Source organism: Euleptes europaea, chromosome 2 (assembly GCF_029931775.1).
Source record: "Euleptes europaea isolate rEulEur1 chromosome 2, rEulEur1.hap1, whole genome shotgun sequence".
Classification (NCBI taxonomy): domain Eukaryota; kingdom Metazoa; phylum Chordata; class Lepidosauria; order Squamata; family Sphaerodactylidae; genus Euleptes; species Euleptes europaea.
Window position 1 is genome coordinate 6,825,516 of NC_079313.1, and position 19,956 is coordinate 6,845,471.

General features: G+C 47.6%; 1 protein-coding gene across 1 annotated transcript in view; it reads left to right on the forward strand.

Moving 5' to 3' along the window:
• MYO1F (myosin IF) overlaps positions 1 to 19,956 on the forward strand; it is a 70,847-nt gene that overhangs the window by 33,738 nt on the left and 17,153 nt on the right. The window contains exons 7-19 of the mRNA XM_056867455.1: positions 679 to 810; positions 1,609 to 1,743; positions 1,863 to 1,995; positions 3,851 to 4,047; positions 6,170 to 6,250; positions 6,505 to 6,591; positions 8,364 to 8,450; positions 9,697 to 9,864; positions 11,254 to 11,339; positions 13,255 to 13,336; positions 15,312 to 15,418; positions 16,453 to 16,551; positions 17,982 to 18,126. Of these exons, the coding sequence (XP_056723433.1) occupies positions 679 to 810; positions 1,609 to 1,743; positions 1,863 to 1,995; positions 3,851 to 4,047; positions 6,170 to 6,250; positions 6,505 to 6,591; positions 8,364 to 8,450; positions 9,697 to 9,864; positions 11,254 to 11,339; positions 13,255 to 13,336; positions 15,312 to 15,418; positions 16,453 to 16,551; positions 17,982 to 18,126 (1,539 nt within the window). The remainder of the gene's footprint in view (positions 1 to 678; positions 811 to 1,608; positions 1,744 to 1,862; positions 1,996 to 3,850; positions 4,048 to 6,169; positions 6,251 to 6,504; positions 6,592 to 8,363; positions 8,451 to 9,696; positions 9,865 to 11,253; positions 11,340 to 13,254; positions 13,337 to 15,311; positions 15,419 to 16,452; positions 16,552 to 17,981; positions 18,127 to 19,956) is intronic.

A 19,956-nucleotide genomic window follows, 5' to 3' on the forward strand; every position in this document is an offset into this window, starting at 1 on the left:
AAATTTACAAGCTACATAGAATCATAGAATAGAATCATAGAGTTGGAAGGGACCACCAGGGTCATCTAGTCCAACCCCTTGCACAATGCTGGAAATTTACAACTACCTCCCCACCACACCCCCAGTGACCCCCTACTCCATGCTCAGAAGATGGCCAGGATGCCCTCACTCTCATGATCTGCCCAAGGTCATAGAATCAGCATAGCTGACAGATGGCCATCTAGCCTCTTCTTAAAAACCTCCAGAGAAGGCGAGCTCACCACCTCCCGAGGAAGCCTGTTCCACTGAGGAACTGATAGTAAATTCTTCCTAACGTCTAGATGGAAACTGTTGATTTAATTTCAACCTGTTGGTTGTGGTCCGACCTTCTGGGGCAACAGAAAACAACTCGGCACCATCCTCTATACGACAGCCCTTCAAGTACTTGAAGATGCAGCTTTTCTTTGCATGCAATTTCGGCTTCCCCGGGTGCAGAATTTTAGCTGTGTTTTTAATCTGAGAGTGCTTGTCTCTGAGAGGTGCACACTTGGGAACCTGTGCGACATTCCCCACTGGTGTACAACTCAGCTGCTGCACAACAAACATCAATAAAGCTCTTTGGGATCCAAAAGCCCCGCACCATTCATACTATACGCAAATTGCCATCTTGCTAGAGTTGCCGTATATATCTTCCACCAGGGGAAATACTTTGAGATCCAGTTCAGTCGAGGGGGTGAGCCCGACGGAGGGAAAATCTCCAACTTCCTGCTGGAAAAATCCCGGGTGGTAAGCCAGAACGAGAGCGAGAGGAACTTCCACATTTACTATCAGGTATGAGAGCCGGTGGCGCATGAGAAATGAGCTTGGGAACCACTTGGAGGAGGGCATGAGTGATATGCCATTGAGTGCATGATTGGCATCCTCATTGTGCATGGTCAGGCTAGAAGCTGGAGATGGGCTCACCACCAGTCACTGAGTAACCCCATCTCCACCCAGGGGCCGTGGCTCAGTGGTAGAGCATCTGCTTGGCATGCAGAAGGTCCCAGGTTCAATCCCCGGCATCTCCAGTTAAATGGATCAAGCAAGTAGGTGATGTGAAAGACCTCGGCCTGAGAACCTGGAGAGCCATGGAGAGGGGCCGTGACTCAGTGGTAGACCATCTGCATGGCATGCAGAAGGTTCCAGGTTCAATCCCCAGCATCTCCAGTTAAAGGGATCAAGCAAGTAGGTGATGTGAAAGACCTCGGCCTGAGAACCTGGAGAGCCGCTGCCGGTCTGAGCATACAATACTGACTTTGAAGGACCAAGAGTCTGATTCAGTAGAAGGCAGCTTCATGTGTTCAATTCACATAGGGTTGCCAGTACCAGGTTGGGAAATACCTGGAGATTTTTTGGGGGGGTGCAGCCTAAGGAGGGCAGGGTTTGGGGGGGGGGAGAGGGACTTCAATGAGTTATAATGACATAGAGTCCAAAGTGGCCATTTTTTCCAGGGAACTGATCTCTATCGGCTGTAGATCAGTTGTAGTGGCAGGAGATCTCCAGCTAATACCTGGAGATTGGCAACCCTATCTGTATGCCAAGCAGAGGTCCTACCTGCTGAGCCATAGCCCTTCCCTCTTTTCTCAACAGCTCATTGAAGGAGCCTCACCGGAACAGAAACAAAACTTGGGGCTTATGAACCCTGACTATTACTATTACCTCAACCAGTCAGAAACATACAAAGTCGATGGCACAGATGACAGAAGCGATTTCCAGGAGACTATGGTGAGCAGGCGTAATTTGCAAGGCAAACGCTTGATCGTGACCCCTGGGATTCATCCTTCCGAACCGTCTTTCTTTCTCTCTCCTCTTCCGGGCTTCCCCTCCTGACCCACCCCGACCAGAACGCCATGAGCGTGATTGGCATCGCAGGGCAAGACCAGCAGCTTGTGCTACAGATCGTGGCCAGTATCCTTCATCTTGGCAATATCGGTTTCCAGGAGCAAGGCAACTACGCCCAGGTGGAGATTCCTGACTGTGAGTAATTACATTGGGCTTGCCCAGGGGTCCTCAACACGGTGCCCATGGACTAGGGTTGCCAGGTCCCTCTTTGCCATTGGTGGGAGGTTTTGGGGGCAGAGCCTGAGGAGGGTGGGGTTTGGGGAGGGGAGAAAATGGCTGCTTTGGCAATTGGTCTCTATGGCACTGAAGTCCCTCCCCTCCCCAAACCCCACCCTCCTCAGGCTCCACCCCAAAAATTTCCTGCCGGTGGAAAAGAGGGACCTGGAAATCCTAAGATGAAAGCAATATCGGTTGATCCAAGCTTGAAGGAAAAGGGACAGGCCTACATGAATTTTATCAATAATAACCCCACACACACACACACACACATGTAGGGTTGCCAGGTTCTTCTTTACCACTGGCGGGAGGTTTTTAGGGTGGATCCTGAGGAAGGCAGGGTTTGGGGAGGGGGTTGACTTCAACGCCATGGAGGCCAATGGCCAAAGCAGCCATTTTCTCCAGGTAGGGTTGCCAGGTCTCTCTTTGCCACCGACTGGAGGTTTTTGGGGCGGAACCTGAGGAGGGTGGGGTTTGGGGAGGGGAGGGACTTCAATGCCATAGAGACCAGTGGCCAAAGCAGCCATTTTCTCCAGGAGAACTGATCTTTATCGGCTGGAGATCAGTTGTAATAGCAGGAGATCTCCAGCTAGTACCTGGAGGTTGGGCACACACAAATTAGCAAGCTGTAAGTTACTTAGCAAACAAAGAAACAGCTTCAAACTGCAAAACAATACAAGTTTGTATTAAACAACAAATAATCATGCACCATACATATGGTACAACAAACGTGGACAATGTCCAGCCAAGTAAATTCTATATACAATTGAAGCCACCGCAGGGAAGCTTCAATTGTATATAGAATTTACTTGGCTGGACATTGTCCACGTTTGTTGTACCATATGTATGGTGCATGATTATTTGTTGTTTAATACAAACTTGTATTGTTTTGCAGTTTGAAGCTGTTTCTTTGTTTGCTAAGTACCTGGAGGTTGGCAACCCTAGTTGTAATAGCAGGCGATCTCCGGCTCCTACCTAGAGTTTTCAAAAATGAGAAACAACACAATAAACAAACTGTGCAAGTGATATATAGTGACAAAGCATGCAAAATTACAAAATTACAAAATACAAGTTACAAAACCTGTAACCACAGACACTATATACATACATTAATCAAATGAACAATGTAGCCAAAGAAGGTAGCAGCTAATAATTCAAGATGAAATTGACAAAAAATGGAATGTCCATCAACAAGGTGAACGGTAAGTTTGACACAAAGTCATAAAGGTATGGACATGTATTTTTGTTTTCCCATAGGAAAAAAACGAAGAACTGAAAACAGAACTCCGATCAATCCACAGCTGCAACAGCAGTTCAAAGGAAGGGTCGTCTAGATCACGTGACCACGTTTCGCTATGGGCTTCATCAGCTGTATAGCCATAGAAGACAATTCAAAAAACCCCAATGGGTATTATCTTGCACTAGACCTGCTGTTGCAGCTGTGGATTGATTGGAGTTCTGTTTTCAGTTCTTCGGTTTTTTCCTATGGGAAAACAAAAATACATGTCCATACCTTTATTGCTACATTGTGCATTTGATGTATGTATGTATATAGTGTCTGTGGTTACATGTTTTGTAACTTGTATTTTGTAATTTTGCATGCTTTGTCACTATATATCACTATATATCACTTGCACAGTTCGTTTATGGTGTTGTTTCTCATTTTTGATTACTTACTTAACAGCACAGAGCCTTGCTTTTTTCTGGACTACCTAGAGTTTGGCAACCCTACCCACTTGGGAGAGACGCCATTGTTGACTTCCCTCCGTTCCAGCACTCGCTTTTCCTGCCTACCTCTTGGGGATCGTCCAGACCCGCCTTAATGAGAAGTTGACAAGCAGGAAGATGGACAGCAAATGGGGAGGCCGGTCAGAGTCCATCAACGTGACGCTCAACACCGAGCAAGCTTCCTATACCCGCGATGCCCTTGCCAAGGGCCTCTACTCGCGCGTCTTTGACTTCCTTGTGGAGGTAAGCGGCCTTCTTCTGTTGAATTCTAGACCATCTGTAGGGACAGATGGGGATTTGGGAAGAGAATCAGACAGCACAACACCCAGGGTTTTTTTAGAAGACTTTAGGAGGCCACTGGATTCCTGGTGTTGCCAACCTCCAGGTGGTTAAACCAAAATTCACACAGAAAACAAATATTCCAAGCAATTTCAATATAATTCCAGTATTACCATCCTAATGCAAAAGTCATATCCAAGCACAGGTCATAAATTACAAAGTCACATGTATTGGTTCTTGTGGGTTATCCGGGCTGTGTAACCGTGGTCTTGGTATTTTCCACGGTTACACAGCCCAGATAACCCACAAGAACCAATGAACTCTGACCGTGAAAGCCTTCGACAATATGTCACATGTATTGTTCACAAGTAGGTGCATACAAACAGGTAAGTGTATAATCCTGGATTTAAATATAGGTAAGTAAACACATCACCATGTATATAATGACTGTAACAATATTTTTGTACCTGTTTGTATTGTACCTACTTGTGAACAATACATGTGACTTTGTAATTTATGACCTGTGCTTGGATATGACTTTTGCATTATGATGGAAATATTGGAATTATATTGAAATTGCTTGGAATATTTGTTTTCTGTGTGAATTTTGGTTTAACTACTATATACACAGAAGTGTCTATCTTTATATTAACCTCCAGGTGGTGGCTGGAGATCTCCTGCTATGACAACTGATCTCCAGCCGATAGAGATCAGTTCCCCCTGGAGAAAAATGGCTGCTTTGGCAATTGGACTCTATGGCATTGAAGTCCCTCCCCTCTCCAAACCCCTCCCTCCTCAGGCTCCGCCCCAAAAACCTCCTGCCGGTGGCGAAGAGGGACCTGGCAACCCTATCTCCAGGTGATAGAGATCAATTCCCCCTGGAGAAAAATGGCTGCTTTGGCAATTAGACTCTATGGCACTGAAGTCCCTCCCCTCTCCAAACCCCGCCCTCCTCAGATTCCACCTCCCAAATCTCCAGGTATTTCCCAACCCAGAGCTGGCAAACCTATGGATTCCTCTGAGAGAATTTAACGAAGTGGTAATCTATGACAAATTATTACATTAAACAAATGGTGTATTATTAATAATTGACTACAAAGTTATAGTTGTTAGGAAAAGGTGTATATTCATGTGAGGGACGATTATAATGTTAAGTAGTATATTTTCAACACATGTAAAAGAGTATAGTCAATATAGGGAAGAAAATTGAAATGATATTTAAAAAAAATAGGCTAAGTCCACCCAGAGAATAGTATATTATTGAATGTTGTAGATTTCAAGTCTGTAGTTTATGTAATGTATATTTGTGAAGTTTTGTACTGTATTCTAATGTTCGTTTATGTGAGATTAGAAACTGGAAAATAATAACACTTTGGGGGGGAAACCAAAGTGGTCTCCTGTCTTTCACCAATTCTATGGCCATTTATGCAGGGTCAATTTTGATGCTTGCTCAAAGCTCTTTTTAAAAAAAAGGCAACCTTTAAAATGCCTATTCACGGTCCTGACGCAAAAGGAGAAATTCCACCACCCCCACTCGCCTTCTCCATCATTCCTTCATTTTCATAGCCATTAGCAACCACCATTTGCATAGCTAACGCACGGCTGTGATTTTGCATGCTTCCTTGAGGGGATTCTTCAATGCGGCGGCCGAGCAAACACAAAAGGTCGCGTTAAAGGGGCCCTTAAGTAATGCGAAGCAGGTATGCACTGGCTTCTCAGTCACTTCCTGAATGACGGTTCAGCGTGAAGAGCTCAAAAAAATATGCGGGGCACTTTAGCCTGGAACGGGCTGCTAATTACCAAGCATAAATGGCCCATGTTTTTTCCGAGTTCTGTAGGGGGAGGAGGGGTATAAGACTCTTTTAAGAGCATTGGGCAACATGATTTATCATTTTCAACTCTGTTGCTCTTTGAATGCCAAGGGCGAAATGGGATTCTTTGGAGACAGGACGATGGCTGATTTATTGTTTCCAGCTCTATGGAGTTTTTTCTTCTTCTTCAAAGTTAACTGTGCGGCTGCACAGTGCCTGGAGATAAACCCTCCTTGATTCTTTCTTCTCAACCCTCTGATCTTCTCCACCCACAGTCCATCAACAAGGCCATGCGGAAGCCGAATGAAGAGTACAGCGTGGGCGTGCTGGACATTTATGGGTTCGAAATATTTCAGGTGGGTTTCACTTTCTTCAAACAGTAGCCTAGGGTTGCCAACCTCCAGGTACTAGCTGGAGATCTCCTGCTGTTACAACTGATCTCCAGCCGAGATCAGTTCACCTGGAGAAAATGGCTGCTTTGGCAATTGGATATCACTTTCTCTACACCAGCCATAATTTAATAATCTTCTACCACAAGTTCTTATTGAAAAAGACAACTTTGGCCAGAACCTCCTGTTTCATGCCTCCCTCTTTTCCCTCTCCTTTTCAGAGAAATGGCTTTGAACAATTCTGCATTAACTTTGTGAATGAAAAACTTCAACAGATCTTCATCGAGCTGACCCTCAAAGCAGAGCAGGTGAGGTCTACAGGCCGCAGTAGGGATGCTAAATATTCATGGTGGGGGAGGGAATTGTATTTGTGAAGTAATTGACTCTCAAGCCCTGTTCCCTTGGGTCCTGGGGGGGTCGAAAACACCCTTGTTGGATGTTGCCCTATTGTTGCTGGTTGCGAAGGACGCCCCCCCCCCATAATAGTTCAAGCTTCAGGGTCCCAAAAATATAGACCCCTCACTGGGGAAGCCAGCTGCGGTCTCGCCAGCCAAGGCCGCCACTCCCCTCCACTCGCAGTCTGGGCTGGTGAGGCATGGCCCTCCTTGACCAAGTGTTTTTAATATCTGCAGGGATGCTTTATAATAAATATATTTCATAGTATAATTGAGTTATTTTCCTCCCAACCTTTGAGTACCCAGCTTTGTCTTTAGGTTGGGTTCCATCCCCCCGCCCCCCGTTTTGTCAAATCCCCACTCTGCCAGGGAAGCTTACTGGGTAACCTTAGGCCAGTCACACTCTCTCAGCCTAACCTACCTTGCAGGGTTCTTGTAACACTAAAATGGAGAAGAGGAGAATGATGTAAGCTGCTTTGGATCCTCACTGGGGAGAAAGGCGGACTATAAATGAATCAAATAAATAAAATATGATACTAAAGAAAATGCAATTCAATAATTATCATCCCACGCTTGCGTGGACTGCAGATGCATGAGCGATACTCCTTAGCTCAGGGTTCAGGTCCCTGCTTTGCATGAAGAAGGTCTTTTGTTCAATCCTCATCATCCTAAAGGAGATGCTGGTAAAGACCTTTATCTCCCTGCCTCCCTGCCACTCGCAGCAAACACTGAGCTAGATAAAGCAGGGGTCTGACTCTGCATACGGCAGCTTTATATGTTCCAGCAAGCGAGGCATAAAAATCCTGGCTGAATAGTTGCTCAAAGACCTCCGCTGCTCCATGAAATTGTCTAATTTCCTTTTAAAGCCATCTAAATTGGCAGCCATTGCTCTGTCCAGTGGCAGTGAGTTCCACAGGTTAATTGCAGAACTTTCTTCTGTCTACCTTGAACAAATGCTTCTGATCCAAATGGTGTCCATGTGTTTCTACAGCAACCACGGCAGTCAGCTGTTGCCCCATCTTCTTTCCTAGTTGGAGTTCATTCTCAAAATTATAACCTTTCCTTTGGGAAGGGTTCCAGGTCATCCTTAGTCGTTTATGCATGGGTACTTTCACTCACTTTTGCCCCCAGTCTGAATTAGTTGTTCCTTGGAGTTTTCCGTCCATTAGAGATGACCTTGCTGCCAGCCCTGGCAAATCCCGGGACTTCCCGTTCCTCTGTTAACCCAATTCTTCCCTCTCCCCTGAGTGCAGCCCAGGTGAAATCCCCATGCATAAGGCAAAGCGCAGGACGCACAAGCTTGGTTTCTCTCACAGCCAATTACAAAGCAGCATGTCCAGAGGTGGGGGTTCAAATGCCTCCTGCTTCCTCAGAGCTCTTTCAGAGCAGAAGAAAGGCTTTTTAAAACCAAGGCTTCGATTTCTCCCCTCCCTTTCAGATTGCTTTTGGGGGGGGTTCTTAAAACACCTTTTTATGGGGCAATTGGGTTTTGGGGGGTTCTCTCACAGCAAGCACTACAAGTAAGCCAATTACAAAGCAGCATTTCAAAGGGCGGGGACTTGATTTGAGTTTGGAGACTGCTGGTGCAGAGATTCCCAACAGGAAAGTTTGGATCCAGCCAGCAACGAACCTCTGGTAAAACTCCCATGCATAAATGACCCTTATGTCTTCTCCCCCCCATTTAGGAAGAATATGTGCAGGAAGGCATCAAGTGGACCCCCATTGAGTATTTCAACAACAAGGTTGTCTGTGACCTCATTGAAAACAAGCTGGTAAGAAAAGGGCCAGTCCTTGGTCATGTAAAACCTTGAAAGCTGGCGGCATAAGGGAGCAGATGTACTCATAACTGTCCAGATTAACTGTATGCTGAAGACAAGGGTGTGGTCCTTTGGAATGTGTCAAAGAACTGTGGTAGAACATCCCAAAATGTTTGGTAGATGGCCTTTGTAAGAGCCAGCATGGCGTAGTGGTTAAGAGCGGTGGTTTGGAGTGGCGGACGCTGATCTGGTGAACTGGATTTGTTTCCCCCGCTCCTACACACGACACCAGCTGGGTGACCTTGGGCTAGTCACAGCTGTCTCAGCCCCACCTACCTCACAGGGTGTCTGTTGAGGGGAGGGGAAGGGAAGGTGGTTGCAAGCCGGTTTGATTCTGCCTTAAGTGGTAGAGAAAGTCGGCATATAAAAACCAACTCTTCTTCTTCTTCAAAATGTTCTGATGAACATAGTGCTTGATGAAGCTTAATGTCATCCTTGCACAACTTCCTCATGGGGAATTAGAAGAGTGCTGGACTGGACCAGAAGTCCATTTAGAGCATCTCCAATTCCCACAGTGGCCAACCAGGTGCCCACTAGCAAGGCACGAAGACCCAAGCCTCCTGCTGGTGCTACATCCCCAATCATTGATATTTGGAGGTATGCTGCCCCTGAACATGGAGGTGCTATTTAACTATCCTGGCTAAAGAGCCATTCGAAGACCTCCTCTACTCCTCCATGAATTTGTCTAATTCCCTTTTAAAGCGATCTAAACCTGCGGCTGTGGCTGCATCCTGTGGCAGTGAGTTCCACAGGTTAATTGTCGGACTTTCTTCCGTCTCTCCTGAACACTTCTGATTTCTCTCTTTAAATATTTGAAGGGCTGTCACTTGGAGGAGGGCAGGGAGCTGTTCCTGTTGGCAGCAGAGGAGAGGACTTGCAAATAATGGGTTTAAATTGCGGGCAGAAAGATACCGCCTGGATATTAGGGGGAAAAAATTCTACAGTAAGAGTTGTTCAACAGTGGAATTGGCTGCCTAGGGAGGTGGTGAGCTCCCCCTCACTGGGGGTCTTTAAGCAGAGACTGGACAAACACTTGTCAGGGTGCTCTAGGCTGAGCCTGCATTGAGCAGGGGGCTGGACTAGATGGCCTCTATGGTCCCTTCCCAGTCTATGATTCTATGATCCAAATCCACGGAGCCCAGAAGTTATAACACGAGCGGCCATGCTGCGGTTTGATGTTCTCTCCGATCTCTTTTCCCAGAATCCTCCTGGCATCATGAGCGTTTTGGACGACGTGTGCGCCACAGTGTACGCCAAGGGGGAGGGGGCGGACCAGACGCTCCTGCAGAAGCTGCAGTCGGCAGTGGGAACCCACGAGCATTTCAACGGCTCGAGTTCAGGATTCATCATCCACCACTATGCTGGCAAGGTCTGTGGGGCGCGGCATGGTTCATCTTCCTCCTCAAACATCCCCTTCCAATCTCCTTTCAAGACCTGGTTGCCAATTTTTGATTGTAAAAATACAGAGGTCTCCCCTGTGCCCCCCATCTGGGCCAAAGAACAAGCAGAATCGGGGCAAAATTGGAGCAGGCTCTGGCAAGGGGGAGGGACAGCCACCCCCTCCCCCATTCCACTATATCTCTGCTCCAACGATGGATAGAGTGTTGGACTGGGATTTGGAGACCTGAGTTCTAATCCCAACTCTGCTATGAAACTGCAAGGCGGGGGGAGGCATTTACTTATCTCAAAGGCCGTTTGTGCTCAGTAATTAGCAGCGCGGTCCAGGCTGAAGTGCCCCGCATATTTTTTTGAGCTCTTCACGATGAACCGTCATTCCAGAAGTCACTGCGAAGCCGGCGCATACCTGCTTTGCATTTCTTAAGAGCCCCTTTAACGCGACCTTTTGTATTTGCTCCCCCCTCATCAAAGCATTCACTGAAGGAAGCATGCAGAATCACAGCCACGGCTTAGCTATGCAATCGGTGGTTGCTAATGGCTATGCAAATGAAGGAATGAAGGAGCAGCTGAGTGGGGGGTGGAATTTGCTTGACTTTCTCCTCTTGCATTGGGACTGTGAATACTCATTTTAAAGGCTGGATTTAAAAAATCAGCATTGAGCGAGGAGCAGAATCGACCCTGCATAAATGGCTAAAGCCTAATCAGGGGTGGAATTTGGGGTGAAATCCAGGTTGAGCCTGACCTACCTAGTTAATGGTCTTTTATGCATGGCTGTTTCCCTTGCCGTCGCCCGTCCGATGACTTCGGGTCTTTGTTGACTTTAGAAACAACATGCCTATGCATGTTGTTTCTGACCATCATAGGTTATCCCACTCTCCCCCTGCATTTCTCCATGTTTTCCCCACATTGTCAAATTCTAGATAAAACAGGTCGCTGAAAATGCGGGGAAACACGGGGGGGGGGGGAGCCGAGGCGACCTCTGACGGTCGAAAACGGCATGCCTAATCCAGACAAAGATCCGAAGTCTTCAGTGGGGTGACAGCAAGTGAAAGAGTCCAGAGAGAACTGTGACTAGCCCATGGTCACCCAGCTGGCTTCATGTGAAGGAGCGGGGAATCAAACCCGGTTCTCCAGATTAGAGTCCGCTGCTCTTAACCACTACACCACGCTGGCTCTCGTCAGAAATGGGATCTGAGAGGTTAGGAGCGCAATCTAGCAACTGGAGGGGGGGGGTGTTCTCACAGGCTCTGGAGTTGACTGTCTGCTTTTCAAGACCTTAGTACTAGCTTCCCAATGGAATGAGAATTCGCTTGCCAGACTAGTACAATAAACCTGATCGGTCGTCGGATTCTGCTTCCAGGTGTCCTATGACGTCAACGGCTTTTGTGAGAGGAATCGGGACGTGCTGTTCACAGATCTGATAGAGCTGATGCAAAGCAGTGAATTGTGAGTTTGTCGCAAGCATAAACAAGGGGGGGGCAATTTCTTACCTCAAAACTTTGGGAGAATGTGCAGTAGAACGGAGGGGAGAGGCATACCACCCCTCTTTGCTATATTTGGGTGGGGGGGGTCAGATTTCTGTCCATTTATTCTTTGGACTGGAATGAGTGAATATATGGTTGCATACTTGTCTGAAAGGCAGGGGGGAACACCCATCCTACCTTGCAGGGCTGCTGTAGTGAGTGTGCACACAAAACACTTTGAACACACTAAAATTATATATAAATATTGGCATTCATAAAAACTAAGAACACAAACACATGAAGTTGCCTTATACTGAATCAGACCCTTGGCCATCAAAGTCAGTATTGTCTACTCAGACCGGCAGCGGCTCTCCAGGGTCTCAGGCAGGGGTCTTTCACATCACCTACCTGCCTAGTCCCTTTAACTGGAGATGCCGGGGATTGAACCTGGGACCTTCTGCATGCCGAGCAGACCACTGAGCCATTAAATCTAAATCAGAAGTCTAAAACAACAATAGTTGTTACATTATTATCATTATTATTTATTTTTGGCTTATCATTTAATGTATTATTATTTTATTCCTGAATTCAGCTAATATTGGGGTTTCCAGGGGGATGTGGTAGAATGAAATAGGTGAAAGAAACAATGAGACAAGTAAACATTAGAAATAAGGACACTATTAAAAAATAAGCTGCAAGAAATCTTAAAAGTTAGCAGCAGATTCAGCATCAAATGTACATGCAACATTGGAATCGTGTGTCAAAAACCAGGAAGCAGAAAAGATCTTATTTAATAGGCACACTCACAGAAGGAAAGTAGGGGAAATACAACCAATCGAAACAAAATAATGTTTTTATTTTTCCTTCTTGTCGAAGGATTGGAACTTTTCCCCTAAAGGAAACATTTAATGGGGTTTGTTTAAAGTTTAGGCAGGTGCCTAAGCAACGAGAGAGGTTTGTAAAATCCTGAAAGGTCCAGAGAGAATAGATTGAAGAGGGATTTTTCTCTCTCCCCTCCCTTTCTAGAACTTGGGAGACAACAAATGAAATCAGTAGGCAGTTAGTTCAGGGCAATCAAAAGGCAGTGCTTCCGCATCTGATGCCTGATTAACATGTGGAACTCATTGCCATGGGATGTGGCCACGGTGAATAGTGTTGTTGGTCTTAAAAAGTGATTAGACAAATTCTTAGAGGATATGTCCGCCATGGATGGCTAAAGAGAACCTCCACGATCAGAGGTGGTCAACTTCTGAATACCGGTTGCAGATGGTAACAATAAGGGGAGATTTTGGCCTCTGTGACCTGTTTTTATGGTTGTCTGTGGAACTCATTGACACAGGATGTAGTGATGATGGCTAGCTTCAATGGCTTTTAAAAAGGGGACTAGACAAATTCACGGAGGAAAATAAGTATGTCCTTGTCTATTTATCCATAATGATCAAATGGTACCTCCATGTTCAGAGGCAGTTTTCTGGTGGCAGTTGATTGGCCACTGTGGAAAAAAGGAGGCTGGAGTAGATGGCCCATCAGCCTGATCCTGATCTTCTTGTGGCCTTTTATGCAGGGATGTTTGCCCGCGGTCAAACCCGCAAACTGCTTTGGGGCTTCCTTTTGATTATGCATGCCTTTTCCGGCCGTCAGAGGTCACCTCGCTCTCCCCGAATTTTCCAGAATCTGGCATGTGGAAAACACGGGCAAAATGCACAGGGGAAGCGAGGTGACCTCTGATGGGCGGATAAGCATTGCGTAATCAAAAGGAAGCCCCGAAGCAGTCGGCTGGGGTGACCGCAGGGAAACGTCCCTGCATAAAAGGCCTCTGTTATCTGGAGCGCATGTTTTCTCTCATGTGGGTGTTTGTACCATTCTCATCCTCATGTAGAATAAACATTTTGTTCCAGCTGCTTCATTCGGGCACTTTTCCCTGAAAAACTGGACGCCGACAAAAAGGGACGTCCCACAACAGTCGGTACCAAAATCAAGGTAAGTCGTCCTCTGATGAAATTAACTTCTCCAATAAGGAAGCTTCTAAGGCAGGGGTGGGGGAACCTTTTTTCCGCCAAGGGCCATTTGGATATTTATAACATCATTCGAGGGCCATACAAAATTATCAACTTAAAAATTAGCCAGCCAAGCCCCAAGCAGGCAGCTGCCCCAGATGACCCCCCCCTCACATGGGCAAGCAGGCAGGCATCCAACCGGTGGCGCACTCGCCCACCTGGCAGCACAGGATAATCTGTTGCACCAGCCGGGCGTAGCTGTCCAGCTGCAAGCCGGAGTTGCTCCTGCTTCGCATGGTCAGGGCCGGATTCTACAGCCGGCTCCTGCTGCCTCCGCCTGCAGGGATGAAATGAGGACACCCTGGCTAAGAACTCCCCCACGCATGCATTCTGGCCCTGCCCCCTTTAACCCCTCCATCGTCGCCACTTCCGCCCCTAGCCCTCTTGTAGTACAGAGGGAATACGTTTCTCCACGGCCCAGGTGGGAAAGGGTTAACACTATTTGTTGGGCAGTCCTAGCGGCTCCATAGCTAACGACTCTTCTGCAAGGGGGAAAAAGGTTTCTTTTCTCGGCAAAACAAACTCACATCTGCCTTGAATAGAGGCTATTCCTGGCTGCGGGAGGGGGCGGATCACCAGCCTTAGATCCTTCTGAGCTAGAGATCTGCCAGGACCAACGAAGGGCCAGACCAAATGGTTTCACGGGCCTTAAACGGCCCCCGGGCCTGACGTTCCCCACCCCTGTTCTAAGGGAATGGTGGGGGGGGGTGGAATCCATAAAGACCTCACTGTAATCAGAAGTGAAATATAACAAAAGGTGAGAATGGATTTCTCTCCTGACCAAAGAGGGCATCTGGCGACACTCCTGACGTTTTCCTGACCTGCAAGTTGTACACAGGGAATGTTTGTCCAAGGTCATTTATGCATGGGAGTTTTACCTGGGGTTCGTTGCTCGCTGGACCCAAACTTTCCTGTTGGGAATCTCTGCACCAGCAGTCTCCAAACTAAAATCAAGTCCCCGCCCCTAGAAATGCTGCTTTGTAATTAGCTTACTTGTAGTTCTTACTGTGAGAGAACTCCCCCCGAAAACCAAATTGCCACATAAAAAGGCATTTTAAGAACAAGAAACAAAAAATGGAGCAATCTGAAAGGGAGGGGGAGAAATCCAAACCTCAGTTTTAAAAAGCTTTTCTTCTGCTCAGAAAGAGCTCTGAGGAAGCAGGAAGCATTTGAATCCCCGCCTCTGGACATGCTGCTTTGTAACTGGCTGTGAGAGAAACCAAGCTGGCATGTCCCGCATTTTGCCTTATGCATGGGGATTTCACCCAGGCTGAGCTCAGGGGAGAGGGAAGAATCGGGTTAAAGGAGGAACGGGAAGTCCTGGGATTTGTGAAGGCTGGCAGCGAGGTCATCTCTAATGGACAGAAAACTCATGCATAACTCCAAGGAACAACCGAGACAGACTGGGAGTGAACATGAGAGAAAGTACCCATGCATAAACGACCTAACACTGTTTTCACATTGACTCGTGGAGAAGAGGTTCATCACTAGCTATTTACTCATGAGGGCTATTGGAACCTTCATGTTTACAGGCAGTGTACATTTGCCTACCAGTTGCAATGCGAGGGAGAAGCTATGGCCTCCTTACCTTGCTTGGAGACTCTTTGGAGGATCTGATTGGCCACTGTGGGAAACGGGAAGTAGGATTTTCAGTCTGATCCCGAAGGCCCTTATATTGTCTTGATGTGCTGGATTTCTACTTGCAGGGAGTTGGGTTTTTCCCCCCTTTAAACCTAGGGGAGCATTCCAAGAATGGGTACTCTCCCTGCAGTGGTGCAGAACATTCTTCCGACTTGTACCCCTGCTCCCATGAACCAAGCCTGAGCTTTTCTGAGCATTGGCTGAGCGGGGATCCCAGTGGCTAGGAGATGCCAAGAATCTTGGGTCTCTCCCAACAGAAACAAGCCAATGACCTTGTGAATACCCTGATGAAGTGTACGCCCCATTACATCCGCTGCATTAAACCCAACGAGACCAAGAGGCCTAGAGACTGGGAAGAGAGCCGGTAAGAAAGAGAGATTTCTACAGCGGAAACCATGTTTGGTTGTACCCAGCCAGTAGGGTGTCGTGGTTAAGAGTTCGGATTCGGAAGGGGGAATTTGGCAATGGTGAGGAAAGGACAAAGGGAGGAAAAGGCTAAGGTCAAAGGCTGCAAGGGGTCAGAGTAGAGTTGCCAACCTCCAGGTGGTGGCTGGAAATCTCTCTATTACAACTGATCTCCAGGCTACAGAGATCTGTTCCCCTGGAGAAAATGGTCACTTTGGCAATTGGACTCCATGGCACTGAAGTCCCTCCCCTTTCCAAACCCCGCCCTCCTCAGGCTCCACCTCCCAAATCTCCAGGTATTTCCCAAGCTGGCAACCCTAGTCCCACCTGGAGGCTAGCATTAGGGTTGCCAACCTCCAGGTACTAGCTGGAGATCTCCCGCTATTACAACTGTTCTCCAGCTGATAGAGATCGGTACCCCTGGAGAAAATGGCCGCTTTGGCAATTGGACTCTATGGCATTGAAGTCTCTCCCCTTTCCAAACCCCACCCTCCTCAGGCTCCAGGCCCCCAAATCTCCAGTTATTTCCCAACCTGGAGCTGGCAACACTAGGTCAGAGACCCCTGGGGTAGCAGAGAGTGTGGACATGAGCACAATCCGTTAAAGATGCTTGGCTTGGTAAAGTCTAGGTGTAGGGTTGCCAGAAGTGGGTTTGGGAATTCCTGGAGATTTAGGGGCTGGAGCCTGGGGAGGGGAACCAACTTTTCTTCTTTTTCTTAAGTGGAGAGTGACGCACTAGAGAAACAGAGGTTCGGAAAAATATCCCTTATGTCCTGACAACTCTAGATAATCGGTTTGGCATTATTCCCACTCCTCCCCACAGGGGAGAATGGAGGAATGTGAAAGAGCTCTTCACCACCATTGCCAATATACAATCCCGTAGATTCTTTATGGAGGACGGGGGAAGAGGCAGAATGGTAGAAAACAAATGGATTTTTGTCCAGTCAGTCTTCCAGTTCCATTGCATGCTCTTTTTTTGTTTGTTTGTTTTAGGGTGAAGCATCAAGTAGAATATCTGGGGTTGAAGGAGAATATCCGGGTCCGCAGAGCGGGCTTTGCCTATCGCAGGCTGTTCCAAAAGTTCCTGCAAAGGTAGGAGCGCTTCTGCTTCTCCAGGAACCCAGCTCAGGATGGCGGAAGTTCAGCGCATCATCCTTCCTCGACTCCCCGCCCCCTCCAAGGCCTTTGAAAGAGGTAGCCCAAGTGGGATTGAGAGCATCATTTCCCAGAGGCTCCCTTGTATTCTGAATTAAAAATGGAGGCACCCCAGGCTTACAGCCCCAAATAGTTTATGTTTATGTTGCCAACCTTGAATTGGTATCTGTTGGACTTTTTGTCTGTCTTCAGGATAGTGAATTTTGGAAACTTTGGAATATTGTGACTTCGTGTCTTTATGCTTAAGAAATAGGACTTTTTGTATGTGTTTGTCAATGTTATTGTATAATACAGTCTGTGTTAGATTTGGAGTAACTACATTTAGACACAGAGGTGTCTATTTTGGCTTACCAACCTCCAGATATTAGCTGGAGATCTCCTGCTATTACAACTGATCTCCAGCCGATAGAGATCAGTTCACCTGGAGAAAATGGCCCCTTTGGCAATTAGACTCTATGGCATTGAAGTCCCTCCCCAAACCCCGCCCTTCTCAGGCTCCGCCCCAAAAACCTCCCGCTGGTGGCGAAGAGGGACCTGGCAACCCTATTTACGTTCCATCTTCATGTTGTTCCATATGCTTTATTAGAAGGGAGATACTGTGTTATGCCACTTCAGGAGAGTTTATGCCCTTGCACAACTGGGGAAACCGAAACAGCTGGACATGGGCTTCTGCATTCCCCCTTCTATAGTGACCTTAGATAGATATTTATTGCACTCATCCTCCCCCCAAAAAATCCCAGGAAGATTAGAAGATGGTATACCTTCTTTCTTCTTTCATTTGAAACTTCAGATAGAGTTGTCAGATTCTTTGCAGCTGCCAGACTCTACCAAGGATCAGTGTTGATTCAGTGGCGCATATGATAGATAGATAGATAGATAGATAGATAGATAGATAGATAGATAGATAGATAGATAGAGATAGATAGATAGATAGAGAGGAGGGAGGGAGGGAGGAGAAGAAGTTGGTTTTTATATGCCTACTTTCTGTACCACTTAAGGGAGACCGGCTTACGATTACCTTCCCTTCCCCTCCCCACAACAGACACCCTGAGAGGTAGGTGGGGCTGAGAGAGCTCTAAAAGAGCTGTGATTAGCCCAAGGTCACCCAGCTGGCCTTGTGTGCAGGAGTGGGGAAACAAATCCAGTTCACCAGATTAGCCTCCACTGCTCATGTGGAGGAGTGGGGAATCAAACCAGGTTCTCCAGATCAGACTCCACCGCTCCAAACCGCCGCTCTTAACCACTACACCTGGATGGATGGATGGATGGATGGAAAGATGGATAGATGGATAGATGGATAGATATATGTTTCATTTTGACCGTAATAAATGATAGATAGATTGGAGAATATGCCCATCTGTGCCCAGATATGCCATCCTGACCCCAGAGACGTGGCCCAGGTGGCGAGGAGACGAGCGCCAAGGGGTCCAGCACCTGTTGAGATCCGTCAACATGGACGTGGACCAGTACCAGATGGGTCGCACAAAGATTTTTGTCAAGAACCCCGAGTCGGTAAGCTCAGCGTCCTTAGCTCTGCCCAGCACCGGAGTTCTACAGAAGGGTGGCTAACTCTTGGGAATTTTTGCTTGGTTTCAGTATCAAGCATTTTGTTGCATAAGGTAGTTGGGTTACATAAGAAAGGCCATACTGGATCAGACCATGGCCCATCAAGGGTCTCTGGCTTACTGGTGGAGCAGGCAGGTATTTTATATGCAGAAGGCCCCAATGTCAGCCCTTGGCCCACAGAACCAGAAATCACCACAAAGTCATATAGAGTCCAAACAGATGGCTTTTACTGATCAAATAGGCATACAGTGCAAACGAATAAAATGACAGCTATGAGAGGCTCACTAGCTGGGAGATATTATAAGGCAGGAAAGGCGGGAGATTACACGCAGGAATACAGTTTCCCAGGAGCTGAGTTCCCAGGCCTAGGTATGCGACCTTGGGGGGCAGACAATACAGTACAGAGACAGAGGCAATAACGAAACCGAGATAGCAGCCTGACATTCTGCTCCCCTCAAGACCCCCTCCCAGTTCGCAAGGGGGCTGGCCTGTCCGGGTAAGCAATGTGAAAGGCGTCGACGAGATCGGGGGCGGAGACATCCCGTGCGCGCACCCATTCGTCATAGGCAGGGGCGAAATGTTTCCAACGAACTAGATATTGTAGATTGCCATGGTGAATACGGGAGTCAAGGATCTTGGAGACTTCGAAGTGTTCTTCCCCCCCCACCATGATGGGTTGCGCAGGCAGTGGGTCCGGATGCCACCGTGGAGAAGCAACATGGGGTTTGAGGAGGCTTATGTGGAAAACAGGATGCACACGCCTCAAGGATTTGGGGAGAGCCAGTTCCACTGTGACAGGGTTTATGACCCGAGTAATGGGGAAAGGGCCAATGAATTTGGCACTGAGCTTATGGCACGGTTGGGTGGAACGGAGATTTTTGGTGGAAAGGTAAACCAAAGCACCCACTTGCAGATCACCCCCGGGGGAGCGATGTTTGTCAGCTTGCGCTTTGTATTTACGTTTGGCCCGGTCGAGGTTGCTAACGAGCCAGGGCCAAGTGGTACGGAGGGCGTGTGCCCAGGAGGCAATGTCGGGGTTCCCCTCCCCCTCTACATCATCTGTAGGAGCGATGGGACTGAAATCTTGTCCATACACAGCAAAAAACGGGCTAAAACCTGTGGATTGATGCATGGCATTATTGTAGGCATATTCTGCTAAAGGTAACAGTTCCACCCAGTTATCCTGGTGGTAGTTAAAGCAGAGGGGATCCCTGCGCATGGAATCAAATGTATTTGCTTAGAAAACAAATCAGTAACAACCCACAACACAGTTTTACCCCCACTGAGAGGGAGATCAGTCATGACGTCCATAGCAATCACTTCCCAAGGTCTGCTGGGCGTTTCAAGAGGTTGTAGCAGTCCCGGGGGTTTGGTGTAATTGCCTGTTCTCTTGAAGCATAAGTTCCATTACTTCCTGGAGTTGATCAACACGGTCGGCGAGCTCCCGATTCTGGGCTCGTAAAAGATGAACCTCCTCACTTGGGCCACCAGTAAGATGAGGCTTACTGGTTCGGAAGCTCGTGGCCCATTGAGAGCTATCCCCATATAAATCCTCGTCTTCAGACTCATCTGAGTCTCGACGTCGGTCAGCCAAACGGCGTGCGCGTTGGGTCGCACGCGACGGGACAAACGCCGGGGAAAGAGTTAGACCTGATAGTCCCAGTACATAGTCCTTGGGGCGCGTGTCCACGTTCGCCTGATTCCTAATCCTTGCTGCAGCCGCCCTGGCTGCTTCCGCCGCCTCTCTCTCTCTTGCGACCCTAGCCGCTTCGGCGG